At 42.2% G+C, this 26,996-nt stretch overlaps 1 protein-coding gene across 1 annotated transcript in view; it reads right to left on the bottom strand.

Moving 5' to 3' along the window:
- IFNAR1 (interferon alpha and beta receptor subunit 1) overlaps window positions 1–25,427 on the bottom strand; it is a 32,921-nt gene extending 7,494 nt beyond the window's left edge. Inside the window, exons 1-8 of the mRNA XM_017883925.1 lie at window positions 25,214–25,427; window positions 14,242–14,365; window positions 9,507–9,682; window positions 7,236–7,393; window positions 6,982–7,123; window positions 5,310–5,424; window positions 1,384–1,568; window positions 1,125–1,279 (exon numbers count right to left, since the gene is read on the bottom strand). Coding sequence (XP_017739414.1) covers window positions 1,125–1,279; window positions 1,384–1,568; window positions 5,310–5,424; window positions 6,982–7,123; window positions 7,236–7,393; window positions 9,507–9,682; window positions 14,242–14,365; window positions 25,214–25,289 — 1,131 coding nt within the window. The 5' untranslated portion in view covers window positions 25,290–25,427. The remainder of the gene's footprint in view (window positions 1–1,124; window positions 1,280–1,383; window positions 1,569–5,309; window positions 5,425–6,981; window positions 7,124–7,235; window positions 7,394–9,506; window positions 9,683–14,241; window positions 14,366–25,213) is intronic.
- Window positions 25,428–26,996: the final 1,569 nt, after the last annotated feature.

The raw sequence follows: 26,996 nt of genomic DNA, 5'->3' as shown, positions 1-26,996 counted from the left end.
CGGCCCCCCCCCCCCCCCCCCACCCCAGGAACTAACTAACCAGCCCAAACGTCAGTAGTGCTGAGAAACCCGGATTTAGATGAATACATGGGAATCATGTTAAAAAAATGCAAATTCCTGAGCTCCATTCCCAGAGATAATGATTCAGCAACAACAGGCTCAGGAATCTGCATTTTAAAAGCAAACTGGGGCCCAGATGTAGCTCACCCATAACTCTATAGTACAAAACATGAAAAATGCTCATGTTCTTCATTCTGTAAATATCTGAGTTAATCACTCTTTTTTTTTTTTTGAGATGGAGTCTTGCTCAGTTGCCCAGGCTGGAGTGCAGTGGCACGATCTCGGCTCACTGCAAGCTCTGCCTCAGCCTCCCAAGCAGCTGGGACTACAGGGGCCTGCTGCCACACCCAGCTAATTTTTTGCATTTTTAGAAGAGATGGGATTTCATGTGTTAGCCAGGATGGTCTCGATCCCCTGACCTCATGATCCACCCACCTCAGCCTCCAAAGTGCTGGGATTACAGGCGTGAGCCACTGTGCCCGGCCTTTTTTTTTTTTTAAGACAGGCTGTCAGTCACTCTGTCACCCAGGCTGGAGTGCAGTGGCATGATCATGGCACACTGCAAGCTTGACCTCTGAAGCTCAAGCGATCCTCCCACCCCAAGTAGCTGGGAATATTAGATGCACGCCACCACACCAGGCTAATTTTTTTTTTTTTTTTTTTTTTTTTTTACAGGAGAAAGCGCGAACGCAGTCCCCACTACCACAAATTATGCAGTCGAGTTTCCCACATTTGGGGAAATCGCAGGGGTCAGCACATCCGGAGTGCAATAGATAAGCCTCGCCCTGGGAAAACCCCTTCGTGATCATGGTATCTCCCCTGCCAGGTAAGTTTTTAAAAATTTTTATTTGAGACAGGGTCTCCCTATTTTGCCCAGGCTGGTCTCAAACCCTTGGGCTCAAGTGATCCTCTCGCCTGGCCTCCTGAAGTGCTGGGATTACAGGCCACTACACCCAGCCCACATAAAAGTTTAAAAATTTCCCCCAATTTTAAATTCAAGCTTTATTTACCTAAATCACCGTTATAACTCTAAGTTACAAAATTATACTATACAGTCTTTTTACCTCAGCCTTTGAAGTGTTTTCCCAAAAAAGAATTTCATAAATCAGTGGATAATCCTGGATCACAGGCTTGTTTTCAGACCGTTGTGGAGCACCGATGGAGATACATAATGAATCACTAAGGGATCTAACGTTAAAGACTGGCGGGAGTAGGGAAGCTAGAAAAAATGTGTAAAGAAATAATGTTCAATTAGAAAAACAATTTTAAGAACTTGTACCAAATCAAGAGAATTACAATCTCCAGTAAAAACTACTGCTTTACCTTGTATTTCAGTATCAAACTTTATCTCTTCAGACCAAAAAGACGTGTTCTTTCCATCAGATGCTTGTACACGGAGAAGGTAAATTCCTTTTTGGAAAATGTTTTGAGGAAAGACACACTGGGTCGCTTTGACATTTTCACACTCACGTATTTGTTTCCATTTATACAAATGGTTTCCAGGGTTCCTTTTAAAAGGCACTTTTAAGACAAACAATTTTAAACTCAACCACACATGAATTCAATAGATATTTATTAAGTATGTACAATATGCCAGACACTGATAGGGGCTAAGGTTACAGAAATAAATAGAAGCCACCCTCAGGAAACTCACAAACAATGGAAGAGATATGCATCTAACATAAAAGAAAGCCAAACATTGTTCCACACTGTGATCATGCTGTGCTCTGCTGCAGGTGGCTTATGTCAATGTGCAAGAACATCTATCAGTTAGAATTTCCAGGAATGCTGCAAGCTGGTTTTTTGTTTTTTTTTTTTTTTTTGAGACCGAGTCTCGCTCTGTCACCCAGGCTGGAGTGGAGTGGTAGGATCTTGGCTTACTGCAACCTCTGCCTCCTGGGTTCAAGCAATTCTCCTGCCTCTGTCCCCCTGAGTAGCTGGGATTACAGGCGCACACCACCAGGTCTGCCTAATTTTTGTATTTTTAGTAGAGACGGGGTTTCGCCATGTTGGCCAGGGTGGTCTCGAACTCCTGACCTCAGGTGATCCACCTACCTCGGCCTCCCAAAGTGCAAACTGGTTTTTCAACAAAAACCATTATTAAAATTAAGTTATAAATATTTGCAAATAAAATTGTTTTAAAGACAGAGGTGATAAATAAATTCATCTTGTCCTAACTATTTTACTACATTTTATTGTCTAAGCTCTTGGGGCTATCTTTATCTATTGTAGCTATATGACAGTGGTGTGCTACTGTGCATATCTTCCCAACTCCACGTTCAGGGACATCAGGCTGGTGGCTTGAAAGTGGCCATGGTGGGAATATTTATATTACGAAAGTCAGCAAACACTACAAAATAGGACTTTTTCATTCTGGAAAGCCAGTTGCTAAACATGCGCCAGCATACCAATGGATAAGTACTAAAATAGAGACACACTGCAGGGTTATGAGAGCAAGTATAAGTACGAGACTAAAGAGGTTAAATAACTTGCCCAGGAACCAGGAGCCAAAAGCATCTCAGTTCAAGCCCAGAACTCTAATAGCCTCCTGACTGGTTTCCTTGTCTCTCTCTAGTGTCTCCTTAGTCCACTCTCCCACATACCACATTGCTGTGCACACCTTCCTCAAATCCAGAGCGCAGGTTACCCATCACCCCAACACAAAGTCCCCAAAAGCCTACAGGATAGCCTGAGGTTGACCCTAATCTTGTCCCATTCTACTTATTCAGCTTTCTTCCCATTTCAACCTGGTGTCCACATGTTCTGCTACTCTAGAAGGACATCCTTCCCACTGAAGAAGGCAAAATTCTGAGATGGCCCCCAAGATTCCTGCCCCCTGGTGCACACATCCTGTATGATCCCCTCCTCTTGAGTATGGGCAGGACCTGTAAATACGTTGGAGGTCCTCCTCTCATAATGAGGTTACATTGAGTGGCAGAAGAAAAGCCATTTCACAGATGTAATTCAGGTCCCAAATCAGTTGAATCAAATGAGAGACTATTCTGGGTGGGCCTGACCTGATCAGACGAGCCCCTTCAAAGAGGGTTTCGCCGGGCGCGGTGGCTCACACCTCTGATCCCAGCACTTTGGGAGGCTGAGGTGGGCGGATCACTCGAGGCCAGGAGTTTTCGAACAGCCTGGCCAACAAGGAGAAACCCTGTCACTACTAAAGATACAAAAAAACTGGCTGAGCGCAGTGCCTCATGCCTGTAATCCAAGAACTTTGGGAGGCTGAGGCGGGTGGATCACCTGAAGTCAGGAGTTCGAGACCAGCCTGGCCAACATGGTAAAACGCCATTTCTACTAAAACTACAAAAATTAGCTGGGTGTGGTGGTGCACACCTGTAGTCCCAGCTACTCGGGAGGCTGAGGCAGAAGAATAACTTGAACTCGGGAGGGGGAGGTTGCAGGGAGCCGAGATCGTGCCCCTGCATTCCAGTCTAGGCGACAGGGTGAGACTCCCTCTCAAACAAAAAAAGGATCTAGAGGTCAGACTCTCCCTTCCTGATGGTCTCTAAGAAGTGAGCCACCATGAGTTCTAGAAATAAATTCTGCCAACAACATGTGAGCTTGGGAGCGGCCCCCCAGTCTTGTATGACTGATTGACTCCTTGACTGCTTGGCAGAAGACCCAGCTAAGCCACGCTTGGACTCCTGACTCACAGAAACTTTGAGACAATAAATAGCTGTTTAAGTTGCTAAGTCTGTGGTAATTTGTTACAGAAACAGAAAACATCTAATACTTGTCTATTCGAAAAAAATCGGAATTAACAATCAAGGCCTTGTTCCTACCTCATCTCTTTTCTTATGGCTTCTTTGGTCTCTTCAGCCCCTATTCACCTTTACATTTTCAATTTCTGCAACCCTTATAATTTGTATACCACTCTTTAGTCTGAAACCATACAACACTTTGCAATGTCCGCTAACTGCTTTCGATTTCTAGAACCATGTGTGATTCTGTTGACTCTTTCCGTTTCTTCAGTGCTTTGTACAATATGCTAAGTGCCCCAAAGCAGCTTAGAGATCAGCATCAGAAACACCGCTCATTATCTATTTGGTGACCCTATTATTTACTCACTTCTGAAAGTGAGGTATACACAAAAGGTTACTGAACAGTCTCCTGACTGGTTTGTGAGGTTATATATGCACTGTGGGGCACATATGCACATAAATGCATTTCCATTCTACTGGTCACCTTGGTTCAAAATGAACACTAAAAGATAGAGAGAAATTGATCATAGCAGTACTCCCGCTTCCCTTCTCCCTCATTTTTTCTGCTTCTTTCCAGTTTCTTCTGACTTTTCGTTTCCTGTCTTAGCTATACTTGCCTTTGCTCTCTACTCCTCTGCCACCAGTCTATCTTTCTTTCCATTTCCTTTCTCCCCATAACCCATTTTTCCTTCCACTTAATTTTCCTCTTCTTTTTTTCTCTCTATTCATCTCCTACAATTTTCCAATCAGTATAAACTACATGCAGTTCTCTTTTATCACTTTTTTTTTTACAAATTTTAATGTTTAGAGATGGGGGTCTCACTATGTTGCCCAGGCTGCGGTGCAGCGGCTACTTGCAGGTGTGATCATAGCACACTGCAGCCTCAATTCCTGGCCTCAAGTAATCCTCCTGCCTCAGCCCACTGAGTAGCTGGGACTATAGGCATGAGCCACTGCACCAGCCTAGTTCTCTTTCATTTATGCAGTGCCTAGACATCATCCGTGTTTAGCTAGCCTCTGCTCAACCACATAGAACACAGTTCTTTCCAACTTTCTTTCCCACTGAAGTAACTACTACAAAATTTTGTCAAAACCACTAAAGTAAAAAAGAAATGAGGAAGGCTAATTTTTTGAATTGAACATGTGAGTGGACTGAGATCATTTTAAGGACTCATGGAAGAAGAGAGTTCTGAAGAAAAACATCAGGGTCAAGTGTAAGTGTTCCAGATTGCGGAAATAACACACGCAACTAGCCACATTTTTTTTTTTCTTAAGCCAGTAAGAACCCCAGATATTAGAATCCATCTATTTTACAAGTGAAGAAATTGAGGCCCATGGAGGTTAAGCGATTAGCTCAATGCCATCCAGTTAGTTACTGGCTGAACTGGGGTTAGAAATGAGATTTCTCATGTTTCCAATATATCGTACCCACCTCCCAGTCGGTCATTCTGTGTGCAAGGACCTGGTGACTGAAGCAGAGTGAAAAGAAGCATAATCAAAACAAACTGGGCAAAAGGAAATTCATAGAATAGAACTTACTGGAGCCACTGAACTTGAAAGGTCATGTTTGCATATGTATAATCCCATTTAAGAACATAGTTCTGATTTTGAACAATGACTTCTATATTTTCTGGTGGAGGTAGTTCATTTTCAACTAGAAGCCAAAGAACAGATAAAAAAAGCATACATTTTTACTCAAGTGAGATAACTGGCAAGAAGATAAAGGCTCACATTTTATCATTATAAGGTACTAGTTAAGGACGGTTTGTATTCACACTGTGTAATACTACGCAATCATTTGAAAGACGACAGGCCAGGTGCAGTGGCTCACACCTGTAATCCCAGCACTTTGGGAGGCTGCGGTGGATGGATCACGTGAGGTCAAGAGTTCAAGATCCGCCTGGCCAACACAGTGAAACCCCGTTTCTACTAAAAATACAAAAATTAGCCAGGCATGATGGCACACACCTGTAATCCCAGCTACTTGGGAGGCTGAGGCAGGAGAATCACGTGAACCTGGGAGGCAGAGGTTGCAGTGAGCTGAGACTGAGCCGCTGCACTCCAGTCTGGGCAACAGAGTGAGACCCTGTCCCCAAAAAAAAAGAAAAAAAAAAAGAATGCAATAGATGGCTATGATCAAATGAAGAATGTAACAGATCTGTATTGCCTGATATAGAATGATATCCCCAACAAACTGGGTTAAGTAAGCAAGCTGTAAAGTACAACTAGTAAGGTTTTATTTTGTAATTTAAAAAACAAAACCCAAGAAACTGTGGATCTGTATATATGCTTACATAAGCCCTGAAAAAAGTTGTGAAAGGATATACACAAACTGCCAAGCAATGCTTACCTCTGGTGAATGGAATTGGGGATAAGAAGGGAGGAAGAAAAGACTTCACTTTAAACCCTTCTGTAATGTTTGATTAAAAAAATAAAGCAAATGAAATTTACAATTAAACAAATCCCAGCTCCCGTCCTTGACCTTAATTATTGGAAAGATGTTACTGACTAAACATATCAGGATGCTTTCCTATTTTAACATCCCACGTACAGAAGTATGCTTGCTGGAAGAATGACTTGTCTACTAGCAACTACTTGCCCCCCTTTTCTTCCCATTTGCAGAACTCATAGTTCAGCTACCTCCCGCTTTATGTGGATTCTGAACAAATGAAAAGTTTTGTCATTACAAAATATTTGAACTTTTTTTTTTTTTCTAAGAAGGAGTCTTATTCTTTGTCCGACTTGCTCCCCACTGGAGTGCAGTGGCGCGATTTTGGCTCGCTGCAACTTCCACCTCCCAGGTTCAAGGGATTCTTGTGCCTCAGCCTCCAAGTAGCTACGACGACAGGCGGATGCCATCATGCCCAGCTAATTTTTTATTTTTAGTAGACACGGGGTTTTCCCATGTTGGTCAGGCTGTTCTCGAACTTCTGGCTTCAAGTGATCCGTCTACCTCAGTCTCCCAAAGTGTTGGGATTACAGGTGTGGGCCACTACGCCCAGCCTGAACTTTTAAGTAGAATTAATTTTCATTACTATTTGAGACAAAAATCCCAAATAACATTTATTTTGCTTATGTAAATGTTACAATGTTTTAAACATATATTAACCTATCATGTTAATATATGTCCCATTCAGCAATATGGGAAAGATGCCAAAATTGACAATTTGTATATATACTTATTGAAACTAAAACAAAACACCTTCCTTACCTGTGGTCTTTATACAATGTACTGGACTATAGACACCAATTTTTCTTGACGTAAGTAGTGCTGCTTTAACTTTTAAACAATAAGTAGTCTCTGGTGAGAGTTTATAAATTTTATGTCTGGAATAAATATTTTCAATCCTTTCCTATAATAAAAATATAAGTTAGTTCTTTAAAAAAGTATAAAGTCAAATTTTAGGATTAATTCACCTAATTTTTCTCTCACATTGATTAAACAAACGTAAAAATAATGCTTACTTCTACACTTGAAGAGTTTTTCCAGATAACTAAGCTATATGTAAAGCTTAAACCATCCAAAGCCCACATGACACTATCTTTTGTTCCAGGAGGAGAGATGTGTATCACTATTGCCTTATCTTCAGCTTCTAAATGTACTTCCGGAGGACCAATTTGAGCTGCAAAAAAAAAAAAAATCAAAACAGTTACTTTGGAACTTTATTAATACAATGCCAAAACCTTCATTCGACAAATAATTCTGAGCACTTACTATGTGCCTGCCACTTCTGGGAGTTAAGAGCACACAGATAGCATAGAAAGCTGTACGATCACCAGTGGAGGGATACAGAAAGAGAAGAGGTTCAATGACTGAGCCCAGCAGTAGTCTAACACTGAAAAGTCGGGAAGATGAAGCGATCAGTGAGCAGAGAACCAGGAAAGAGCAGTGCCCTAGAGATCCAGTAAAGGAAAAACTGAGTGATGACCACATCTGTGCTACTGAGGGATGAAGCCAGAAGAGGACTGGGAATTTGCTTGGCATTGTGGAGGCTGCTGTGACCTTGAGAACAATGTTTTTTTTTTTTTTTGAGATGGAGTCTCGCTCTGTTGCCCAAGCTGGAATGCAGTGGCACGATCTCAGCTCACTGCAAGCTCCGCCTCCGGGGTTCATGCCATTCTCCTGCCTCAGCCTCCAAAGTAGCTGGGACTACAGGCGTCCGCCATCAAGCCCGGTTAGTTTTTTTTTTTTTTTTTTTTTTACTTATTTTGTATTTTAGTAGAGACAGGGTTTCACCATGTTAGCCAGGATGGTCTCAATCTCCTGACCTTGTGATCCGCTCGCCTTGGCCTCCCCAAGTGCTGGGATTACAGGCCTGAGCCACTGCACCCGGCCAAAAAGAGTGGTTTTAACAGTGATGAGGAACAGCATTTGAATGGAGCGGACTGAGAGGGAATGGGAAGGTAAGTAGTATAGAAACGGAGTACAGATCATTCTTGGTAAAGGGCAGTGGTTCTCAAGCCTTTTGGTCTCAGGATCCCCACCTTTTTTTGATATATGGTCTAGCTCTGTTGCTCAGGCTGGAGTGCAGTGGCACAAACACAGCTCACTGCAACCCTGATTTCCCAGGCTCAAGTGATCCTCCCTCTTCAGCTTCCTGAATAGCTGGGACTACAGCTGTGCACCACCATGCCTGGTTAATTTTTATATATTTTTTGTAGAGATGGGGTCTCACTATGTTGCCTAGGTTGGTCTTTAACTTCTGGCCTCAAGTGATCCTCCCACCTCAGCCTCCCAAAGTATTGGAATTAAAGGTGTGAGCCACTACACTCAGCTCCTTTACATTCTTAAAGGAATTATCGAGAATCCAAAACAGCCATTATTTATGTGGGCTGTATCTTTTTATATTAGCATATTAAACATTAAAACTGGTAAAGTTTTCAATCCATTTTAACTAATTAATCCATTAAGAAATAACAATGGACTGGGCGTGGTTTCTCACACCTGCAATCCCAGCACTTTGGGAGGTTGAGGTGGGCAGATCGCCTGAGGTTGGGAGTTCGAGGTCAGCCTGACCAACATGGAGAAACCTTGTCTCTACTAAAAATACAAAATTAGCCAGGCATGGTGGCACATGCCTGTAATCCCAGCTATGTGGGAGGCTGAGGCGGGAGCCTCACTTGAACCCGGGAGGCAGAGGCTGTAGTGAGCCAAGATCGTGCCATTGCACTCCAGCCTGGGCAACAAGAGCAAAACTCTGTCTCAAAAAAAAAAAAAAGAAAGAAAAGGAAAAAGAAATAACAATGATAAACCTATTTTATGGTAACAAACATTTGCCACAAGGAACATAAAACTTCAGAGTGGTGCTATTTTACATTTTTTTCCAAATCTTTTGAATGTTGGGATTAATAAAGAAGGCAGATGAATTTCACATTGAATTCTATATTAATCAGGACCATACCACCACATCACACATCAAACAGCCTCTTCTGGAAACTCCACTGTGAATACAAGAAAGAACCAAAATAAAAGGGCAAGTAAGTCTTAGATTTTCATAAATACAGGTTTGTCTTTATGGCCCCTGAAAGGGCCTTGAGGACCACTCTTTGAGAACCACTACTACAGGGAAAGTAGGAAAAATGGAGCCATAGCAGGAAGAAGATACAGGTTTAAGGGAATTTTTGTTCTTTTTACAAGATGTTAGATTTTGCATCATGCAAATGAATGGCTTGGAAAGTGAACTACTCTGGCAATATTTACTAAAGAATATAATTCAGCTAGCAACTTTTTCTTACCTTTGCGAAATGGTGTAAATGAGTCAACCTCATACCATGAAGAAGTGTTTTCTTTTTCTGCTCTTATACGCAATTTAATTTCTTCATAAATGTTCAGCTTGAGCGAAGAAAAGTTGCATTTGGTACTAGTAATATTCTGACATCCAGGCAATTTTATCCAATTATCCATCCCAGGTCTTTAAAGTAAAACACACAAATGAATGAGTGAGCAAATGTATAAATATAAGTGTCAAATACTTTCTATTTACTGGTTTAAGAGTTACTTCTTAACTCTTAGTAACTCGTTTAAGAGTTATTTCTATTTTTAGTTTAAGAGTTATTTCTTCTACTTGAGCTAATGTCCTATTAACATTTTAGGGTACACCCTTCCACTCTTTTTCAATGCATATAAGCCAAGTTATTACTTATAAAATTGAATTTTAAAATACAGTTCTTTATATAATTTTGTGGGTGGTTGCTTTATGATTTCAAGGAAGCAGAGAAATAAATGACCCATAAGGTAAAAGTGGATTTAGTATGTTGGCTCTGTTAAAAATAGCTGTGTGACTTTTGGTAAACTGTTTTGTGTTTCTGGATCTTATTTTCCTTATTGAAAGTTCGGAGCCTGGTCAACATAGCACACCCTGTCTCTATGAGGAAAAAAAAAAAAAAAAAAAGGGCATAGTGGCATGTGCTCATAGTCCTAGCGGCTAGGCAGGCTGAGGTGAGAGGGTCATTTGAGCACAGGGGTTCAAGGCTGCAGGCTGCCGTAGGCTATGATCATATCACTGCAATCCAGCCTCAGCAACCAAGCAAGACCCTGTCTCTAATAAAATAAAATTAAATAGAAATTGGAGAATTGGATTGGATGATTCCTTTCTGACCTCCTCCTATGAATAGACTTCCCTAAGAAAGACCTCGGAATCAGTATGGTTTCAGGGTTTCCACAGCCCTCTCCAAAAACCATCCCTTCTGCTTGCCTGTCTCCGTAATTTCTTCTATTACATCATCAGAACCCGCTTAAAACGTTTACATAAACAAATTAATTTTTGGAAGTGGAACTGGCCAATCAAAAAGCTGAAGTGAGTGATTGATATTAGATTATTCCTTTTGAAAAAGGGGCAAACATTAAGAAATCAAGTGGGCAGGGGGTGCCTAAAGCAGAAAAGAGCATGTTGCCCAGAAAGGGGAAGAAGAGCTTGCAGGGAAAGTGAGGGATAGAAATGAACTTAGCAGATTTCATTTTTTTTTTTTTTGAGACAGAGTCTCACTCTGCTGCCCAGGCTGGAGTGCAGTGGAGCAATCTTGGCCCACTGCAACCTCCACTTCCTAGGTTCAAGCAATTCTCCTGCCTCAGCCTCTCGAGTAGCTGTGATTACAGGCGTGTGCCACCACGTCTGGCTAATTTTTGTATTTTTTTTTTTTTTTAGTAGAGATGGGGTTTTGCCATGTTGGCTAGACTGATCTCAAACTCTTCATCTCAGGTGACCTGCCCACTTCAGCCTCCCAAAGTGCTGGGATTACAGGCGTGGGCCACCATACCTGGCCAATTTAGCAGATTTCAAAGCTTTTACCTATGTTAAGCCCATCGACTGTAAAAGTAGCAGGGAAACTATCTTCTGGGAAGGCATTTTTGTCAAGCCTAATTCATTAGCTGATTTATTTATTTATTTTTAATAATATCACAGATGCCATTTTAAAGATGATTTAGATACTAGAAACCAGAGATAATACCAAAATAATTTTGCTGCTGAACCAAATACAAGTCTACCTTATTTTTCAAAACGGAAACATTTTAAAGAAATTACCAAAAATATACACTAGCATATGAAATACTTCATTCTTGGCCAGTTTTCACTTCCACTTTACATATCTGAGGCCTGAGATTAGAGCTGGCATTAAACATATCTTAAACATTCTTGAAAAGGTTCCACATCAGAAACTATTTCTAAAAATCCAGAAACTCTTGTTCTAAACAGAAAACCTTATCAAAAATTTGAAACTTAATATAATTTCAACCCAACCTCACTGTTCACATCTGTCTTTCCTATTTCAGGAGATGCTGATGCATGCTCCATTAAAATTGTTTCACATCTAATCAAGATATTGCAGCAGAAGCTACTTTTATATTTTCTTTAAAAAATCATTATTGGCTGGATGCAGTGGCTCACACCTGTCATCCCAGCACTTTGGGAGGTGGAGGCGGGTGGATCACTTGAGATCAGGAGTTCGAGACCAGCCTGATCAACATGGAGAAACCCCGTCTGTACTAAAACACAAAATCAGCCAGGCGTGGGGTGCATGCCTGTAATCCCAGGTACTTGGGAGGCTGAAACAGGAGAATTGCTTGAAATTGGGAGGCGGAGGTTGCGGTGAGCCAAGATTGCACCATTGCACTCCAGCCTGGGCAACAGAGCAAGACTCCATCTCAAAAAAAAAAAAAAAAAAAAAAAAAAATCACATGCAATAATTAGCTCAGAACAGAATATGAAATATGAATATGTAACTAATGTAATATTTACTTCATGAAATCTGTTGCTTAATATAACTTCATGCCATCTTTGCCTCTCCTGTTCACTGAGGCATTCTAAGCAGTCAGAAGAGTGTTTTGCATGAAATATATTCAATATTTGTTGGTTTTTTTTTTTTTTTTTGAGATGAAGTCTTGCTCTGTCATCCAGGCTGGAGTGTAGAGGCACGATCTCAGCTCACTGCAACCTCTGCCTCCTGGGTTCAAGCGATTCTCCTGCCTCAGCCTCCCGAGTAGCTGGGATTACAGGCAAGCACCACCACATCCGGCTAATTTTTATATTTTTAGTACAGACGGGGTTTTGCCATGTTGGTCAGGCTGGTCTCGAACTCCTGACCTCAGGTGATCTACCCGCCTCGGCCTCCCAAAGTGCTGGGATTACAGGCGTGAGCCACCATGCCCAGCCTTTTTTAACTTTTTAGTAACAGCCATTCTGACCTGGGGGAGACAATATCTCATGGTGGGTTTTGTTTGCATTTCTCTGATGATTAGTGATGTTGACGATTTTTTCATAAACCTGTTGGCCATTGTATGTTTTCTTTTGAAAAATATCTATTCTTATCTGTTGCCTACCTTTTGAAGGATTTGGGTTTTGTTGTTGATTGAGTCCTTGGATATTAAGCTCTTATTGGATGCATATTTTGCAAACAGTTTCTTTACACAAGTAACATTAAATAAGGGTATCTGAAATAATTCCTTCTCTACCTAAAATAGTTGTTCATAAGGAAATTCCAAACTAAGGGAAAAAACAAAACTGGTAACCAAAATCAAAGTTCAATTTAATGAAAATCTCGAGATAAAAAATTTTAAATGATCAATTCTGAGAAAAGTCATAGATGAATGTGTGTGTGTGTATATATATAGTGTGTATGTGTATGTATACACAATGTGTGTATATGTATATATACAGCATGTGTATATATAGTGTATATATTATATATACAGTGTGTGTGTATACATATGCATACACAATTACTGAAGCTGTGAGATACATATCCCAGTTTTAGTTACAACTCGAGAACAATAGTGTCACAGCTGTGGCTGAAGTGGTGGGATCCTGATTACGGAGGGCCTAATGCCTTATTTCTTCACTGCCTGCTTTTTCTTGGACAGGGGAACATGGTTAGCAGGTGGGGCCCCAACACATAACCAGAAGGCAAAGTATTGTACTTCCTGATCTGTGTTTCCTTCTATATTCCTCCTTCTGCCTGCCTCTCCTCTTGAATAATTAAGTAGAAAGTACTAAGGAAGAGACATCAACACTCCAGAAAAACTGAGTCTTTAGAAATGCAAGGTCCAATATATTGATTTTTATTTTTTTATTTTTTTATCTTTGAGATGCAGTCTTGCTCTGTCTCCCAGGCTGGAGTACAGTGGTGCAAACTTGGCCCACGGCAACCTCTGTCTCCTGGGTTCAAGCAATTCTTCTGCCTCAGCTTCCCAAGTAGGTGGGATTACAGACACGCGCCACCATGCCCAGTTAACAATATACTTATAAAGTGTATCTAGGCCAGGGCAGTGGCTCACACCTGTAATCCCAGCACTTTGGGAGGCTGAGGTGGGCAGATCACCTGAGGTAAGAAGTTTGAGATCAGCCTGGCCAATATGGTGAAACCCCATCTCTACTAAAAAATAAAAAAAATTAGCCAGACATGGTGGCACGTGATTGCAGTCCCAGCTACTTGAGAGGCTGAGGCAGGAGGATCGCTTGAACCCGGGAAGTAGAGGTTGCAGTGAGCCAAGATTGTGCCACTGCACTCCAGCCTGGGTGACACAGCAAGACTCCATCTCAAAAAAAACAAAGGGTATCTAAAATTAAAATATAGTATATCATGGAGATAATAGGAAAGCCTGATCACAGGAAACCTTGTAGCCTATTCCAAGGTCTTGGATGGGCCTTTTGGAGTACTATGCCATATCCTCAAGATACACCCTAGTTCAGATCCCAACTTATATTGAAAGAAGTTGGAACACCCAGAAGAAAGAAGGAATGGCTATGGGTTAGAGATGCTGTCTACCACCCCCATCCCCAATTTTTTGCTTCAACACCCAAAGATGTATTTGACTAAGTCTCTACAGAAACAAAGTTAAAAATATTATGTAAAATAGGCATAACATTTCTAAAAAATAGAAAAACTAAATACTTTCCAAATCTGAAAATTATGGTGTTAAACTTGTAAAAATTATTCAGGTCATTCTGACAAATCAGTAAGTAGAGTCACATACTTTTGATAATCGAACGAAAAAGTCACATTCCCAACAGATTCATCACTCCTGTTCCACCTCAGGATAAACGTGTCATCTATGATGTCAACCTCTACTTTTTGAGGAGATTTTAGATTTTTTCCACCTATAAAGGCAACAAGAAATAAGAACATTATATATAAACTGTATAGATATTCTAAATGTTATTCTATCCCCCGCATCCCTGATTAAAGAATGAATACAGTAAAATATAATGAAGTATATTTTTAAAATCTAAAAAAATCTAATGACTGCTCCCAGCACAGGGATGCTGGTAATTACATTTCTGCATCTGAGAGAGCTGAAAAAAAAGTTGACTTTTTTTCCTTTTGAAAAAGAGTTGTCTTTTAATTAAAAAACGAATGGTCTCTGCATAAAAATAGAATTTTTTTTGGCCTTAGAAGTGACACTGATGAGTCACTCTTACGATGAGGTTCAACTGTTTTATGGCCTCAGTTTGATTTCACATTGTATGTTCAGAGATAGATAGAGATGCTTCTTGATTTACAATGGTGTTACGTCCTGAAAAATAAGGGTGAGTCCTAGGGGCAATCAAGTGCTGGCTTCCTCCCTGCAGTACTCCTTGTGGTAACATCGTCACAAATAATTGACCAGTATCAGGAGGAGTCACCTGCCCAAGCAGTGCCTCTGAGCCCTGGGTAGTACCAACAGCAGCTGTACTCCCTGATATGGTACCCTCTGCCCCATCTCCCACTGCAGGGGTGGGAAAGTATAGTGTATCTCAGCAGCTGTCACCTCTGTGTTAACTGCATCATAACTGGTGTAAGCACCCTGGATCACCACCTGGGTCATGGACTGAGTGGCAGGATAGCCACTGATGGCACCAGTGCCCTCAGTCTGGACATCCAGCTGCCCCTCACACCTGGATCACCCTGCGCATCACTTGACACTGGGGTCAGGGAAGGCGGCAGCTGACTGGATGCTGGCAATAGCCCCACTGGCTGGGTCTTTCCCAGTAGCCATTGCACGTGCCTGAATCTGCACTGTCCCCTCTGTCTAGTGCCCTTTCATTTCACCTTTCAGGACTTCCTTAAGCATTTCTTGCAGGGGAGGTCTAGTGGTAATGAACTCCTTCAGCTTTTGTCTATCTAGAAACATCTTAATTTCCTTACGCTTTTGGAGGCCAATTTTGTCGTATACAGGGTTTTGAGTTTTGTTTTGTTTTTCTTAGCACTTTGAATACACTGGCCTCCAAAGTATCAGATAAGAAATCTGCTGATAATGTTATCAAAGATCCCTTGTGTATGACAAGTCACTTCTCTGTCTTTGGCTTTCAAAAGTTTGACTATGTTTCTTGGTGTGGTCTCTTTGAGATCACTGTACTTGGAGTTTGCTGATCTGTCCAATGCTGAGAGTGGGGTGCTCAAGTCACCAACTACTATCATATTGGAGTCTATCTTTCCTTTTACGTAGAGTAATATTTACTTTATATATCTGGGTGCTTTGGTGTTGGGTACATGTATGTTTAGAATTGTTATATCCTCTTGCTGAATTGGTTCCTTTATCATTATATAATAACCTTCTTCATCTGTTTTTACAGTTTTTAACTTAAATGTCTTTTAATCTGACATAAGTATAGCAATTCCTGACAGCTTTTGGTTTCTATTTTCTTGGAATAACTTTTTCCATCCCTTCAACTTCAGTTTATATGTGTCTTTATAGGTGAAGTGGGTTTCTTATAGAAAGCATATAATTGAGTCATTTAAAAAATATTCATTTAGCCATTCTCTTTAAGTACATAATCTATTTACATTCAAGATTATTATTGATATTTGAGCACTTACTTTTGTCATTTTGTTAATAGTGTTCTAATACTATCCTTTGCTCCTTTCTTCCTCTCCTATTATCATTTGGTTTGATGGTTTTCTCTAGTGATAAGGTTTAATTCTTTTCTCTTTCTCCTTTGTGTATCTGCTCTATCAGTGAGTTTTATACTTTTCCATGTTTTAATTATACTGACTACTCTCTTTTCACTTCCAGATGTAGGACTCCCTGGAGCATTTCTCATAAGGCTGGTAGCAGTGATGAATTCCCTCAGTTTTTGCTTGTCTGGGAAAAACTCTATTTCTCCCTCATTTCTGAAGGATAGTTTTGCTAGGAATAGCATTCTTGGCTGTTTGAGTATATCATCCCATCCTCTCCTGTACTGTAAGGTTTCTGTGAAGAAATCTGCTGTTAGTTGAATAGGGATTTTCTTAAATATGACTTGATGCCTTTCTCTCGCTAGTTTTAGAATTCTCTTTGTCTTTGACTTTTGACAATAGACAATAATGTACTTTGGAGAGAACCTTTTTGGGTTAAATCTATTTGGGAATCATTGAGCTTTCTGGATCTGGATGTCTGTCTCTCCAGACTTGGGAAGTTTTCAGCTATTATTTCATTAAATACTTTGTATATGTCTTTTACCTTTTCTCCTCTTTCTGTAACTTACATAGTATGAACATTTGTTCCTTTAATGATATCCCATATTTAATGAATTGTCTCGTAGGGTTTCACTTGTTTTTTCTATAACTGAGTAGTATCAAATGATATATCTTCAAGTTCAGAGATTCTTTCTTCTGCTTTACCAAGTCTGTTGTTGAAGCACTTTATTGTATTTTTAAAATGTAATTCATTGAATTGTTCAACTGCAGGATTTGTTTGGTTCTTCTTCACCATGTTTTGATTTTTTTGTTGAATTTTTTCTATTGTGAATAGTTTTCCTGATTTGTTGAACTATCTGTATCTTCTTTTCTTTTTTTTTTTTTGAGATGTCTCACTCTGTCACCCAGGCTGGAGTGCAGTGGCCGGATCTCAGCTCACTGCAAGCTCCGCCTCCCGGGTTTACACCATTCTCCTGCCTCAGCCTCCCGAGTAGCTGGGACTACAGGCACCCGCCACCTCGCCTGGCTAGTTTTTTCGTATTTTTTAATAGAGATGGGATTTCACCGTGTTAGCCAGGATGGTCTCAATCTCCTGACCTCGTGATCCGCCTGTCTCGGCCTCCCAAAGTGCTGGGATTACAGGCTTGAGCCACTGCGCTCGGCCTGTATTTTCTTGTATCTTGTTGAGTTTCCTTAAGATCATTAGTTTTAATTCCTTTTCCAGCAATCTGTTGATCTTCTTTTCATTGGGCCACCATTAGAGAGTTCTTACTTTCCTTTGGTGGTGTCGTATTTCCTCGCTTTTTCATGTTTTTGTGTCTCTGCATTGATAAGATAATTACCTCTTCCAAACTCTACAAACAATGGCTTTCAAAGACAAAGTCTTTTATTAGCAGTTGGGTTTCAGTATGCTGGTTTCGAAAGGTGTGGTGACTGTTTCCTGACAGATGCAGTGATATGGTCTGCATGCAGCTGCTGTACCTGTGTTCAATGTCATTAGTAAATGGGTGCCTCAAGGGCCTAGGCTGCAGAAGTTTGGGGCAGTGGTAGTGTAGGTTGTTAATGTCCTCAGTGTTGAAGGCTTTTAGGATCCTCCTATTCTTGTCTTCCCCACAATGGGGAGACTTAGCCAAGGGGATACCTCTTGGTATCAGGTCTGACAGGGGCTATATATATGCAGCTGCAGCAGCTCTTGATTCCAGGTGAAGGTGCTCAGAGTGGCTACTGGGCAAAGGTCCTAGGCTCAGGATCTCACAAACCTATTGAGACACTTGGTTCCTGAGGTGCGTTTGCTCTCTGTGGCAGGGGTTGGACGTAGGTTGCTCACAGAGCCAGGATTTGTGACCTGGAGGTGCTTCCTGGCAGCTCAGGCCCAGAGAATGGGTTGTAGCTTTGATTCTACCCCTCTGGAGGTCAGGGCATAGCAATGGCCTGACTATAAAGAAGGGGTTCCCTGGAGGTTTGGGCCTGGGGAGCAGGATATGGTTTTAATTTGGGAACATGAGCTAATAGGGCTCAGTGGCAACACAGGTCCCAAAGGATGAGGCACCATGAAGTCATGACTTTAAATCTTGGACTAGCTGGGGATGAGTGGTACCCCAGACTGTGAGACCAGGTGTAGCTGCAGCAGCAAGTACTACAAAATGGTGGGGCATAGCTATTATTTGGGCTGGGAATGGGGGTTAGGGAACAGCACAGTGATGACTCTCACTCAGCAGCTCAGACTCTAGACTAGTCCAGCTCCAGGGAAGCGGGGTACTACAGTTGTTTGGCCTGTAGAACAGGGTGTCTCAGCTGAGCCACTGCTCTGTTTCCCTGAGACATAGCGTACTACATCAGCTCAGCCCTGGGATGCACAGCTGCTTGGCTTGGACAGGACACTGATTCTACAGGGAGCGATGTGCTCCTTCAGCTGAGGCCCGGGGAATGTGACTGTTCTGGGTGGTTCAGGCCCTGTTTCCCTGGAATGCAGTATACCACTTCAGGTTAGGCACAGGGGTGCATGACTGCTCTGGGTGGCCAAGGTACTGTGTTCCCAGGAAATAGGATGCTGCTTCAGCTCTAGCCCAAGGGAGGTGGGGTAGAAGTAGGTGGAGTAGTTCTACCTCTACTCAGCCCCACAGGGAAGGGTGTAATAGCTGCTTAAAGTTTAGCTTAGGGATGTTAAGCCATCAGCCTGGGGTGGTTCAGATGAAAGGAAGCCATGTCTACAAGTCTCCGAAGCAAGACACACTCCAGAAGTAGTTCCAGTTCCAAGATGGAGTGGCATAGTAGCTGTGAGGGCCACAGCAGGTAGAGCACAGTGTTGGTTCCTTCTCTGGAGGGAACGCAGCTATGCAGACTCTAGGCAGCTTCCTCAGCTTGGCTTAGTTGCTGTCCAGACTCTAAGGAACCCCAGTGGTAAAATCTGTTGGTGCCCATGGTGTAGCTGGGGGTTACTGGGATCTTATCTCCTTGCCATAGGAAGAAGCTCCTCCTGGTTCCCAGATGATCCTAGGAATCCTGGTATTTCCTCCCATTCTCCATATGGCCATCCCACTTTTCTCTGCTCACTAGGATTTCTGTTACTTCTTTGATGTACTCTAGCACTCTTAGTTAAGTTTGCTAAAATGTAGTTGTTTATTTGTTGCTCTGGCTGTCTTATAAGGCAACGAGCAGTAGAGGCTTCTAGTTGGCCATCTTGCTAACATCACTCTCTCAGACTACATTGTGTGTGTGTGTGTGTGTCTGTGTGTGTGTGTGTGTGTGTCTGTGTGTTTTGCTTTGTTTAATTGTTGTTAATCCTGTGCCAAGGATCAGCTTGAACTATAAACTTAAGGTCTCTCCTTAGCCTTTCCCTAGGTATGTACAGTGAATTTCTAATTTTCCCCATAAGTGCAGTTATTTTTATATGTTCTAGTCTTTAGTATCTGACTCCCAAAAGTGAAAGAGAAAAATGAAGCAGAGGGAGATTTCTGGCCCTTTAAATCCATGGGGCAGGGGAGTGAGTGGGGAGGGGGATGTAACAATGAGTAAGGTGCAACAACAACAACCGCCCATCTCTTTGCACTTTTGTGATGAGAAGGAGCAATGAGTAATCAGAGCACAGATCCCACAGATCTGGATGGTGGGTTTCTTTTTGCTCACCTGATTCCTGTAAGTTGTGTGCAGGTTGCTCTAATAACATGCATAGCTGTCTGCCAAGGGTTGAGAGGTGGAAGATGGGTAGCTGCTACTGTACTAAGAGCTCAAATAGACCAAAATTAACTGCAACTTACCATCTAAGCCTGCCCTGCCCCTTGGAAGTTGCAAGCCTTCAATAGACTCCAGAGTTCCAAAATAGTTACATCAGATTCTGCCAGTACAGTTCTTGTCTAGGTGAGGAGACAGATTCCTGTTGCTTTCTACCCTGCCATCTTTCCAGAATCCTCAAAAGAAGTTATTTGTAAAAACTGCTTCTTTGTGTTAAACACAAATCTCAAACTAGATTGCAAGTTCCTTAAGGGCAGAATCTATATCGTTTCAAAGTTGATTTGCATTTTTTCAGAGTATCCAGCATAATGGTGGGCTCACAGGAACTCCTTTAATATTACAAAGGACTGATCTTTCACTTTGATAAGCTATATATTTTTTAAAAGACCAGCTTTTAAATTTATTTATGGTTCCTACAATATTTCTTTTACTTCTGCCTTGGGGCAATCATGTTATCTCATTGTAGACTTGTTCTACCACAGGGGCTCCCGTATAGAACTTTTCTTTTTTTTTTTTTTTTTTTTTTTTATTTTTTTGAGACGGAGGTCTCGCTCTGTCACCGACTGGGAGTGCAGTGGCCAGATCTCAGCTCTACTGCAAGCTCCGCCTTCCGGTTCACGCCCATTCTCCTGGGTTCACGCCATTCTCCTGCCTCAGCCTCCCGAGTAGCTGGGACTACAGGCGCCGCCACCTCGCCCGGCTAGTTTTTTGTATTTTTAGTAGAGACGGGGTTTCACCGTGTTAGCCAGGATGGTCTCGATCTCCTGACCTCGTGATCCGCCCGTCTCGGCCTCCCAAAGTGCTGGGATTACAGGCTTGAGCCACCGCGCCCGGCCAGAACTTTCTTAATTGAGACAGCTTCTTGCACTTTCCAGTTAGATCTTATAGTATGGGGTCAAAAGGGTAGACGTCTGAGAAAACACTTTCTGATTTTTTTTTTTTTTTTTAATTTAAGGTGATACCCATCAGGTCTCCCCATCCTCAATTTTCTGTTTCATACCTGGAGTCTCTAAAACTCCATCCCTGAATAGAATACATCACATCCCCTTATCCCACTCTAGAATTCTTAACTTGCTTCTCATCCATTTGTTAGAATTTATAGATTCTATTCAGCCAAAGGGTAGCAACTGGGTTTACAGACTTTAACAAAAGATCTGATGGCATCTGTAGTATTTACAATATCTTGTGCAGAATATTATAATTCTAGTAGTTTCGGGCCTTGAGACAAGAATAAAAAATGTTATAGGGTACAGCTAGCGATTTCCTCAGGGAGAAAAAAAAAATCCTTTACTGCTAAAGGAAGGAGACCCTGAAGTTACATGGGTAACTTCATGAAGGCATGTTGGCACTTGGAAGACCAACAAATAACTGACTGATAAATGGACAGGGGCTTGGAAATAAAGTTATTAAACAGGATTTTAGTTTTCACAGATTTTGCTCTGTTAGTACTGGCAATCTCCTTTCAATAATTTTTTCATAAAATTATTGTTATGGAACATTAACATACAATATATTAATTTACTAGTATATTAATGTGTTTTATATTAGCATATTAACAATTATTACCCCACATGTAAATGTATAAATGGACATTTAATCTAATATATAAATGTATTTATAATTTTGGTTGCTTTCAACTTTTCACATTCATCTTGATGACCAAAATGGTGTACTATATTTTTAAGTCTGATATAAATCCAAGTACAGGTATCTGTACAAATATGTAAGTAAATGTCTTCCCATATTTTTGATAGTTTTCTTAATCTAGGGTCCTAGAATTGCATTTACTAGGCTAAAAGGTATATTTATACAACTTCTGAAAGAATGAGCAACATTATAATCTCACTGAGTTAACTTTCAGGATCAGCTTGAGCTGTAAACTTAAGGTCTTGTGTTTTAAACATTCCGTTTTGAACACGATTATTTCTTTAGGGAAAAAGTAGGTAGTTGTGTAAACCAAAAATAAAATTCTAAGTCCCTTAACCATCAGAATGGATCCCTTCTCTTGACCAAGGGCATTCCAAAATTAACCTGAAAAACTACTTCAGGCCAAGATGGGAAGGCAGGTTTGGCTATGCCTCATTATACCCTCCTCTCTTCTGGAATTCAGAAAAAGCCAACCACCACTCACATCAACACAGACCTTAAGTTTCACAAGAAACAGTTACAATCTATTCTCTCTGAAGCCTGCTATCTGCAGGCCTCATCTGCATCAAGGGTGTTCACTCTTTTGGCTTCCTTGGGCCACACTGGAAGAACAATTGTCTTGGGCCAAACATAAAATACACTATCTGATGAGCTAAAAAAAGAAAAAAAGAAAAGAAAAAAAAAAGGAAAAGAAAACAAACAAAACCCCTCATATTTTAAGAAAGTTTTACAAATTTGTGTTGGGATGGATTCAAAGCTGTCACAGGCTGCATGCAGCCAGTGGGCTGTGGGTTGGACAAGTTTGATCTGCATGATAAAATTTTGGTCTCCACAACCCCTTGGGACATCCCAGACATTCCTTTCTATTGATTCCAGGTTTTTAGATAATAACTCTTTCAAGCAAGTATCAATCAGAAAATCTTTAAATCTATCTATGACCCGGAAGCCTTGCTTTTTGTCCTGCCTTTCCAGATCGAACCAATCAAATGTGCATCTTCGATGTACTGATTGATATATTATGTCTCCCTAAAATGTATAAAAGCAAGCTGAGCCTTGGACACATGTGGCCAGGACCTCTTGAGGCTGTGTCATGGATGCATCCTTAACCTTGGCAAAATAGATTTTCTAAGTTGATTTGAGACCTGTCTCAGATATTTTTGGGCTCACAGTTAACTGAAAGATACTGATAATTAGGCCCTTAACATACAAGTGGACAATCAGGAATTTAAATTGGCCTTTAGGAAAACAGTCTAGTCTGGTTAAGCCCCAGGGCTCTTAGGCCAGACCCAGGGTTGACTTCCCCACTCAGCCACGGACTGGACTATACAGCCTCAGGCAAGTCACTTGATCTCTCAGTTGCTCGGTTTCCTTGTCTGTTAAATAAGGATAACAGTATCTACACGGCTCTGAAAGCTTAATGAGTTTATACTGTTAAAACACTTAGATTAGTGCCTGGCACACAGTTAAGAGCTTAAGAAATGCTAAATGCCTATAAATTATATCTTGCCACCTGTCCTCTAACCTAATTTTAAATTAATTTCTTAACACATACCCTCCTGGAATGTCAATTTTATATGAAAATTCTGGGAAAGCTCTTTTAACATCAAACGAAACATGAGTTTAATGCAAATTTTTCATAAACAAAAGACTTCAAAGAAATTACTACGGGATGCACCGGGACCCTAGTACCCACATCCTAGGAAAAATATACTACATATTTCTGGAAAAGTTTGAGAAATAGTATATCATGTACCACACAGGTATATGGTTTCCTAAGACAACAGGTAAGTATTTTGAACTCACTCGCAGGCTCACAGACCACCTGGACTCCTGCACTGGGATGCTACCCCTGATTCTCTTTGGGTACCCCTCCTCACTACAAAATTACCTCTCAGTCTCTTATCAACTTTATAATAGTTGCGATTTCCTCATGCATCCCAGATAAGTATGAAGGATTTCAGCAAATTAGCCTGGTGACGCCCTGCCTTTGTATTTTCTTTTACTATTTTGTAAAAGAAAAAAAAGAAAAACTCAGGACCTCTCCCAACTTTCTTACACAAAAGGGAAGGTAGTTAAGCCCAGAGGCCAAGTGACTGCAACACCCTCTTCCAAATGAATGGTTGTTACTAGCACAATGCTTCAGCCAAATCCCCAAGGAAAGATAAAAAGACTCAGCCATCTGCGAAGGACTACCCCCACAGATCATTCCTAAGTCAATTATTTGCTGGTTTCCCATAAACAAGGGGATGCCAACTGTAACTTCAGGTCTACAACCTAAGTCTAGTTCCTAAAACTAAAGTCTAAAGTATAAATAGACCGCGTGCGGTGGTTCACGCCTGTAATCCCAGCACTTTGGGAGGCTGAAGTGGTTCGTTTGAGGTCAGGAGTTCGAAACCAGCCCGGCCAACAAGGCAAAACCCCATCTCTACTAAAAATACAAAAAACAGCCAGATGTGGTGGTGTGCACCTGTAATTCCAGCTACTCAAAGAGGCTGAGTGAGGCAGGAGAATCACCTGAACCCGGGAGGCACAGGTTGCAGTGAGCTGAGATCACACCTCTGTATACCAGCCTGGGCAACAGGCTGTCTTCTCAAAAAAAAAAATATATATATATAAATAAAACGTCTTCCCATATTTTGGATAGTTTTCTTAGTCCTGGGTCCTAGAATTGCATTTACTAGTTTAAAAGTGTGAATATTTTATGACTTCTGAAAGACTGAGCAACATTACTATCTCATTGAGAAAACGTTTCATTGAGTTTTGAACATGATTATCTCTTTGGGGAAAAGTAGGTAGTTATGTAAACCAAAATAAAATTCTAAGCCCCCCAACCAACTGAATGGACCCCTCCTCTCAACAAATGGCATTCCAAAGTTAACCTGAAAAACTAATTCAGGCCTTCCACACTGACAATGTCAATTACAAGCTTACCTTCTCAGGTGCAAAACAAAGTCAAAAACTCCACCTACTCAGAGGCATCTGCATAACTGACTCCCTTTACTCTCAAAATTTTTCTGTTCAACACACTCATGGTATCTTAAAATACAGATTTCTTGGGCACTAACTGAAGTGTCACAGAACTATTTGCCTTACTGCCTCACTGCCCCACCTCCTGAAAACCTCTGGAAAACCAGTCACAGATGTGTCTGTGGCTCATGTTTTTCCCCGGATGCGCCCTGAAGCAGGATTAGTAAACCTTGAGGACTGAGAATTATGCCTCAGTCACTCCGATTGTCATTTCTTATTGGCCTGTATGAATCCTGAGGGCAGAGAAATCCTGGTCATACTTAGCTCACTCCCCCGTGGGACTGGGCGCCTATTTACCAGATTGAGGAAATGTATTTCGGGAAATGTTTTGTTTAGTATCAAACAGGCCAGCTGAGCCGCAGTACCTTCCCGGAAAGAAGCAAACTCGAACAAGGCTCTGGCACTGCCACTTCACGGGGATGGGGACCCGGGCGCGCCCAAGGACCGGTACACGCGTCACAGGCAAGCGGCGACAGAGGACCCAGAACACCACTTTCTCCTGATTGATTTTCGAGCCCAAGTCGGGTTTAATCTTTGCCGTGGCAAAGAGGATCGAAGGTTTTCCAGGCTGGGCGTCTGTCTCCCCCAACACCATCGCCGCCCCGGTAGCCCAGCTGCGCGCCCTACCCCGGCCCTGCGCCGAGACTCTCCTCCCCGCCTCTCACCTGCGGCTGCGGACAACACCCATGGCGCCAAGGTGACGAGCACTAGGGTCGTCGCGCCCAGGAGGGTGACCATCATATGGGAGCCGCCGCAGGTCCCACCAGTCACATCTCCGCGAAAGCGCCACTCCTCTTAGCTTCCTTTGCCCCCTCCTAAGCCACACCGCCCCTCTGCGCACGCGCTGCCCCTCCTAGCTCTCATCGCCCCTCTGCGCACGCGCCTTTCCCTTGGCTCGCACCGCCTCTCCGCGCACGCGCTATTCCTCCGCGCACGCGCTATTCCTCCGCGCACGCCCTATTCCGCCGCGCACGCGCCTTTCCTCGTAGCTAGCACCTCCTCTCCAAGCTCCCATTGCCCCCTCTAGTTGCACCACGCCTGTGCTCGAGCGCCTTAGAAATGGTAGGCCTCCTGCCTTGTCTTCTTCCAAACTCTTTCCGGTCAGTGGCCGCTCTGGCGCAGTTCACCATCGCATTCCAGGAAGACCCCGCCTCACGGGAGGCCTTGACTTTCACAGGATCGCGGCACACACGTGCGCAGACCCAGCGACCTTGGAGTTCCTGCATGTCTTCCCCATGTCTGCAGTCGGAGGGCGTGGGTGGGGTCCGGGTCGTGGCCGTGCGCTCTTCGTCCTTGCCCTTCTCCGCCCGGGGCGCTTGCTGACCCTAGAGCCTTGGATAGTGGCGTTGGGAGTCCCCAGCGGCCTGGGAACCAGATGAGGCTGGAAGGAGGAAGTGGCTGAGCGACCAGACTGTTCCTGTGTGCAGAGCGAGAGCGGGGCAGAGGCACTCGTTTTCGCGGCGACTTGGCTGAGGGGCGAGATGGTCCCTTGGAGAGAACTGCCACGGGCCCTAGGCCGAGGGGCTCCAGAACAGCGGTCGCTAGGCTTTGGTCGTCGAGCTTTATCCGTAAACAATTCGAGCCCACCGTTCGAATGATTATTTAATTAAATTACTCAGTAATAGATCAAGTGCATTGTGAAAATATGCAAAATAAAATTTAAATGATGAGATAATCAAATAATTGGTTGTTATAACAACCGAGCAATTAATTAGCGATTACATAATTAAATGAATGTAAAGAACAATACAATGGATTTTTTTTTTTTTTTTTTTTTTGAGTCAGAGTCTTGCTGTCTGCCCCGGGCTGGAGTGCAGTGACGCGATCTCGGCTCGCTGCAACCTCTGCCTTCCAGGTTCAAGCGATTCTCCTGCCTCATCTTCCTGAGTGGCTGAGATTACAGCGGTGCGCTATTACGCCTGGCTAGTTTTTGTATTTTTAGTAGAGATGGGGTTTCTGCCCTGTTACCCAGGCTGGTCTGGAACTCCTGACCTCAAGTGATGCCCCCGCCTCCGCCTCCCAAAGTGCTGGGATTGCAGGCGTGAGTCACCACGCCCAGGGGAAATATGCCTGTTTTAAAGAGGTATAATTTACGTATCATTAAAGTAACCCAGTTTGAGTGAATAATGATTTTTAGGTAATCTATCCCGTTGTAGATATCGTTTTAAAAACCTTGAATTATTACTTTATGATTCATCGATTTGGGGTTTGATTCTGAGTGTGTCAGTACTTCATTTTAACAACATCAAAGGTGGAAAAACACCCCATGAAGACAGGCCAAATGGAAGAGGAAAAATTCCTGGTTGCGATTACAAAATCATAGTTACTTTAAAAGCCTTTCAAACGACTCTGCATGTTTAGATTAAAATGTCCATTTCCTGCTGCCCAAAAGTTCTTGCAAACTAGTTGGAATAGGATGCATTTTTATATTTAGAACAATGAGCTCAA

Source organism: Rhinopithecus bieti, unplaced genomic scaffold (genome assembly GCF_001698545.2).
Source record: "Rhinopithecus bieti isolate Rb0 unplaced genomic scaffold, ASM169854v2 scaffold_13207, whole genome shotgun sequence".
NCBI lineage: Eukaryota > Metazoa > Chordata > Mammalia > Primates > Cercopithecidae > Rhinopithecus > Rhinopithecus bieti.
Note: the sequence above shows the minus strand (reverse complement) of the source record. Positions and strands in the feature narration are given on the sequence as shown.